The sequence below is a fragment of the Austrofundulus limnaeus genome, unplaced genomic scaffold (assembly GCF_001266775.1).
Source record: "Austrofundulus limnaeus strain Quisiro unplaced genomic scaffold, Austrofundulus_limnaeus-1.0 Scaffold74, whole genome shotgun sequence".
In the NCBI taxonomy this organism is placed as follows: Eukaryota; Metazoa; Chordata; class Actinopteri; order Cyprinodontiformes; family Rivulidae; genus Austrofundulus; species Austrofundulus limnaeus.
Window position 1 is genome coordinate 157,657 of NW_013952476.1, and position 5,585 is coordinate 163,241.

The 5,585-nt window shown below is 37.6% G+C and overlaps 1 protein-coding gene across 2 annotated transcripts in view; it reads left to right on the forward strand.

Annotated features, from left to right (window-relative positions):
* The window catches only part of vps13b (vacuolar protein sorting 13 homolog B), a 394,105-nt gene continuing 388,520 nt past the window's right edge, over positions 1-5,585 (forward strand). Inside the window, exons 1-3 of one of the 2 annotated variants that reach the window (XM_014010833.1) lie at positions 1-113; positions 834-987; positions 4,453-4,596. In XM_014010833.1, coding sequence (XP_013866287.1) covers positions 841-987; positions 4,453-4,596 — 291 coding nt within the window. In that variant the 5' untranslated portion in view covers positions 1-113; positions 834-840. Of the gene's footprint in view, positions 114-749; positions 766-833; positions 988-4,452; positions 4,597-5,585 lie in introns of those variants that run through there. The other variant, XM_014010832.1, reaches the window with a different exon arrangement.

Consider the following 5,585-nt stretch of genomic DNA (forward strand, 5'->3'; position numbering starts at 1 on the left):
AAGCCGCGTTGGTGTTTACAGATGACGTTGTACAGAGATGTCGCTAACAAGATAAAGACGTTTCATTAAACGTCGTATTAAACAAACAGCTGCTGGTAATAAGCGAGAATAAAGTAAGATGAGTTTTTTTCGTTTATACTCTAGGAATTTGAACTAGTGTGACTTCTTAGCCGTAGTTTAGCTTCGTTGCTAGGCTGGGCTATGACTTGACAGTCACTCTCATGGCAAGTTAGCATCTTTCGCTAAGTGTTTTGCAATATGTCAAATTTATTACACAAAACTACAGTTTACTTAAACTCCCACTGACTTATAAAAGAACAAATTCATTCGTTAACACTTCCCCTTCGTGTCATTCTTTAGACGTGGAACCGCCTTAGCGAGCAGGCTAAGCTAAATATAAAGTAAACAACGCTAATTATAACTATTACAATTTGTAACGTGACTGGACACCTAGGTGAACAAAATATTTCACATCCGCGTTGTATAAACAATCTCGATAAGAATGCTTTCCCAACTCTCCCGTGATTTGATTAGTTTGAAGGTTTATTCTTGAAACTAGCAGAACACATTCATTGTGTAAATGTGGGATGCAAGGCTTTCTAACACACCTTAAAAACCTGTACAGAGCAGGTAAACACAGGTGTTCTCAGTATCTTTAATCGCTCCCAACCCTGCTAGCTGATACAAACAGCAGAGCTGATTGCTGATTTAGGCTCTCCGTTGTGACACATGCCTCCTCCTTACCATGGGCTTCAAAACGATATTGTACGAAACAAACACCATTAATTGAGATTGTAGTGTGTTGTTCATTGTTTGATTTGTGTTTACCACAGAGAGAAGATGTTGGAGTCCTACGTCACGCCGCTCCTGATGAGCTATGTGAACAAATACATTAAGAACCTGAAGCCGTCGGACCTGCAGCTTTCCCTTTGGGGAGGGGATGTGGTGCTCAGCAAGCTGGACCTGAAGCTGGATGTACTGGAACAGGTACTGAGCGTTAAATGTAATCTGCGTTTGGCTGAGTTATTCTTTTAGACCAAACCAAGTGTGGTTCTTTAAACAGACACGTTTCAGTTCTGGCATTTTCACAAATCATCCTGTTCTGTAGRAGAAATGTCATTATGATTAATAATAAGTACTTTTTATTTTACTGCACTGTGTTTAGCTACTAAAAATACAATTCTCAGAGTCTCACAGTCTACTAATCAATGTGGCTTAAAGGGATCCATGATTAGTTGTAACATTAGACTTTATTTGATAAAAATATATTTTAACTGTTAAAGAGTGTAAAAATACTGTAGACTGTTTAGTTTTTATAATTTTTAAACTAAATGTTTAAAAATATATTACACGGACAGAGCCATTTTATTTACACACAAAGCATTCTGGGTAAATGATGACGTGGATAGGTCATCTGTGCGAGGCTGCTACCGAGCTATATCCACCCTGAAGGTTAATCTTGGACAATATCTGATGATCGACTCTTTTAAATGAAACCAGAGAGCGTTGACAGAGAGGAGAAGGTAGAAATGACTCAACCTGTAACTGAAAATATGGATGAAGGACCTCAGTGTAGCTTGTTAGCTTGTTTTGATAGCAAAGAGCTAACACATATAAGGCAATGTAGCGTTGGTGCTAAAGCTAACAGGCTAAGCTGAGGTTCTTCCATGAAGCAGCTCTGTTGTCCTCCATCTGTGTTTTCAGTTATTGTCCAAGATTAACCTTTAGGGTGGATATAGCTCGCTAGCAGCCTCACACAGATGACCTATCCACATAATCATTTACCCAGAATGCTTCGCGTGTAAATAAAATGGCTCCATCCGTGTTAAAATAGATTTTTTTAAATTTACAAAACTGAGCAGCCTACAGTATTTTTACTGTCTTTATTTTACCGTTAAAATACCGTAAATGTTTATCAAATAAAGTCTGTTACAACTAATCATGGATCCCTTTAAATTACACTCAGACCTGAGTCTTACTTGAATGTACTAATTTAATTTTTACTTTACTGCATTACAATAATACTATCCTTAAAAGTAAACCAACATAAGTGTTTTGTTTTCTTATAGAGCAGGACTTTTCAGGTGAATATAAACTGGGATGAATAATATTACAAACTGTATTACGCAGTGTGCTAAAAAAAAAAATCTAATTTCAAATCAAAATGTTTTTATTTTTTGGTGTGGTTTTCTGGATGGCATTTATTAAATCCTTTTGCTGCCTGTAAGTCATTTTGACCCAGAATAAGCAGGAGGGATGAATAAGTTATGGGGACATATCCAGCAAAATCCACTTTTTTAGCTATGAAATGCATTTTGTTGTGTACTTTGCGTCTCTAGGAGGCAGAAAAGTTGAACTTAGTCTTGCCTGGTGCTGCATAGATGTCTTTATATTCTGTTTGGGTCATATTTTTCAACTCGTTTAGTTTTCTCTATTCTCTATGACGTTGTCTGGACCATTATGCCACAGTATTTGTGACTGAATTTTTAAATGATGTCTGGACTTACCAACTACAATTTGGTGGTCTTCATTCTCCTCTGGGTCAGATTCTGGCTCCAAATAAGGCTGGATGGACAAGTCCTTTGTTGTTAAATGGGAAAAATAAGGATTTAAAAAATATGTCTACTTTAATCCTTTCTAGACTGAAACATTTTGTTCTCTAAATTGAGTTCTAATTTGTTTCCTCTGTGATGTTTTTTTTGTAACACAAGTGAAYGCTCAAGACCAGTAAATGGTCAAAACATCTCCTTTTCTAGATGTGCTCTCACTTGGTCAGTTAATTAATATTTTTGATCAGCAGCTCCTACTGCTACTTTCCCTCTTAATGAAACTGTAGGAAGCACGGAATGGGGCACCTTTGTTTTTCACCCACACGTTCCACATTATAATTTTTTCTTTTCAAATATTTTTCAAAAATATTTATCAAAATATAGTGCTGTGATAAATGGATGCTTGTACACAAAGGGTTACTTGTTTGAGTCAAGATGGTCTCCTTAGAAAGCATAAAAATGGCCATAATTCAGTAAGTTTGAAAGATATTGAGCAAAATATCATGTGGCACCAGCTGAGTCTGGGATTACTTCATGCAGACATTAACTTTACTTCAGTTGTTTGCAGCGACTGTAGCGTTTATAAATTTATTTTTGTCCCCCACATGAGTTCAGCTAAACAACAACAACTGTAGCAAACTACTGTTATGTCCTCACTCTCAGTAGTTGTTTCAAAATCTTCTCAGGTTCTTCAACAGCCAAAAATWAAATTCAATATTTTCTCGTTTATTCAAGATCATCCATCACGGTCGGTGGTCATCTGCATATTTCTGTTGTTAAAAAGTTTCTTTTCATCCAGCTGGAGTCACGGTCCTGAGCAGTCCTTGCTCACTCATATCAGTCCACCTGCGATGTGGTCTTGGTCCGTCAATCTCCTAGTGGATCCTGTTCGTTGACGCCAATTGTTATGGAAATATTTCTTTAACAAAGACAGAAATATGTGGTCCAAGAAGGAAGGCACTCCGTGGAATGGTTAGCTGAGTTTTATTGCAACAACAGGAACACAGAAAAACATCGAGCCATCAGACTGTCCCCCTGCTCTCTGCTCCTGCTTCTGCTTCTCCTTCTCTGAGGCAGTTGAGGCCTCATATATACTGTTTAACAAACACTATTATGTCATCTTAATAAAGCAAGATTTCATCCTAAGGAAATGCTGGGTCACGGGAAAACACAAAGATAAACACAAGTGATGTAGAATGATTTGTTGTTAGTAAATCTTGTTCTGACATTAATCATTCTCTCTACTGATAAACCACATGTCATGAAAACCTAGGTCATTAAAGTGTGTCATGAATTACTGGCTTAAACCTAAAAGTATTATTTCYATCACACTCCAACAAGCTAAAATTTGCTACCATTAACTTACTGTTCTCTGCCGTCCTGCCTTCTCGTCCCAAGCATTACACTGCTGCATGGTCTGGTACAGAATTTGGTACTGTTCTTTTGTTGTGTTGCAAATAAAACAAAATAAGATTTGTGTGTTTTTAATATTATATTGCCCACATTGAGGTAGCACTCTGCTCAAAGTAAACACAACCAGGGCTGAGGTAGAGTAAGGCCAGGCCGAGCACTGCAAAAAGGCCAATAGAGGACTTCAAAACCAGTTGACAGCAGAACTTCCTTGAGAAGCTGCCAGTTTGTTTTTTCTTCATCAATATTCAATCAGCCTTAAACTGGAGTTTACCATTACTGTATAAAGTTTGTGTGGCGGAAACCTAAACCTGCAAAAACAGGGAAAACATGGAAACGTCAGTTGGATGAATGGAGTTAGAAAATGTGTTTTGTTCTTCTGCAGTCATTTAACTTGGTACGACACTGTATAAACTGTAAATCTAATGTTCTGTCAGATCACACTTGTTCCACTTTAAACTGACGTACCTTTTGCATCTTTGTCAATACATAGGAGCTGAAGCTGCCCTTCACATTCATGAGTGGTCATATTCATGAGCTACGAATCCATGTACCCTGGACCAAGCTGGGCTCAGAGCCTGTTGTTATCACCATCAACACAATGGAGTGCATCCTGAAGCTAAGAGATGGATCCCAGGTTAGTTCTTTAATAAAAAAAAAAATAAAAAAAAAAGCTTTTTCTAAGTCTGTTGTTGGGCCAAAAAGAACACTGATTGGTGGGCCTGATGGATAGAGCTTTATCAGAGCTAAACAACAAAAGAAATCTGAAGCTTCTATGTTTAACAATTTTTGAGTTTTAAGCATTTTTGCATGTCCTGACACCCCCTMTTTGAAAGGAGCCCCCTCCTCAAATAAAGGGTGTATCGTAAAACCGTTGCTTGGYGCAGTGTAGGTCAGACTCATCTACAGTCCTGCCAAATTTCATGTTGACCGGTGTAGCTGTTTTTGTGCTACGGTTGACCAAAAATCTCCAGAGGAAAAAAAAAACAGTACGAAAACAATATGACTCCCGCTTAAGTTTTGCGTGCGGGGGTCATAATAATTTGACTCTTACCATGTATCTGGTCTGCTGCATAATTTTAGCCAGTCTTTGTGCTGATAAAGTTTGTAGGTATTTCCTCATCTGCAATGAGCGGCGCTCATCTTGGAAGAAAAAAAATATCACAGAAAGTTTAAATCTGAAAGCAGTCTAATTATGATGTTTGATTTAAGAAAACCATGGACAGATGACAGGCTCCTCCTCTGTTTGTCTTCTGAATGAGATGAGGTGGTCAGAACATGTCACTAAGGTCTTCTGATAGAACTGAAGAAATTTTGTAACTGATTAATTGAATATTAGATTCAGTTTTGTATTTTATACTTTCTGATCATTTCAGTCTGTAAGGGTGAAGCTGACAAAGAGTTGGTGTGTGTGTGTTATCATGTGTTCTTTCTCTTAACTTAAACAAAACTGAGTGATGTTCTGACGTCTGACGTAAAAGGTAACACCTCCAAGGGTGTAACCAGGAAGAGATGTACATTATAAGCTGAATTCATTATTACAGTGGTTTGCAAAAGTATTCATACCCCTTGAACTTTTCCATATTTTGTCACATTACAACCACAAACATAAATATATTTCACTGG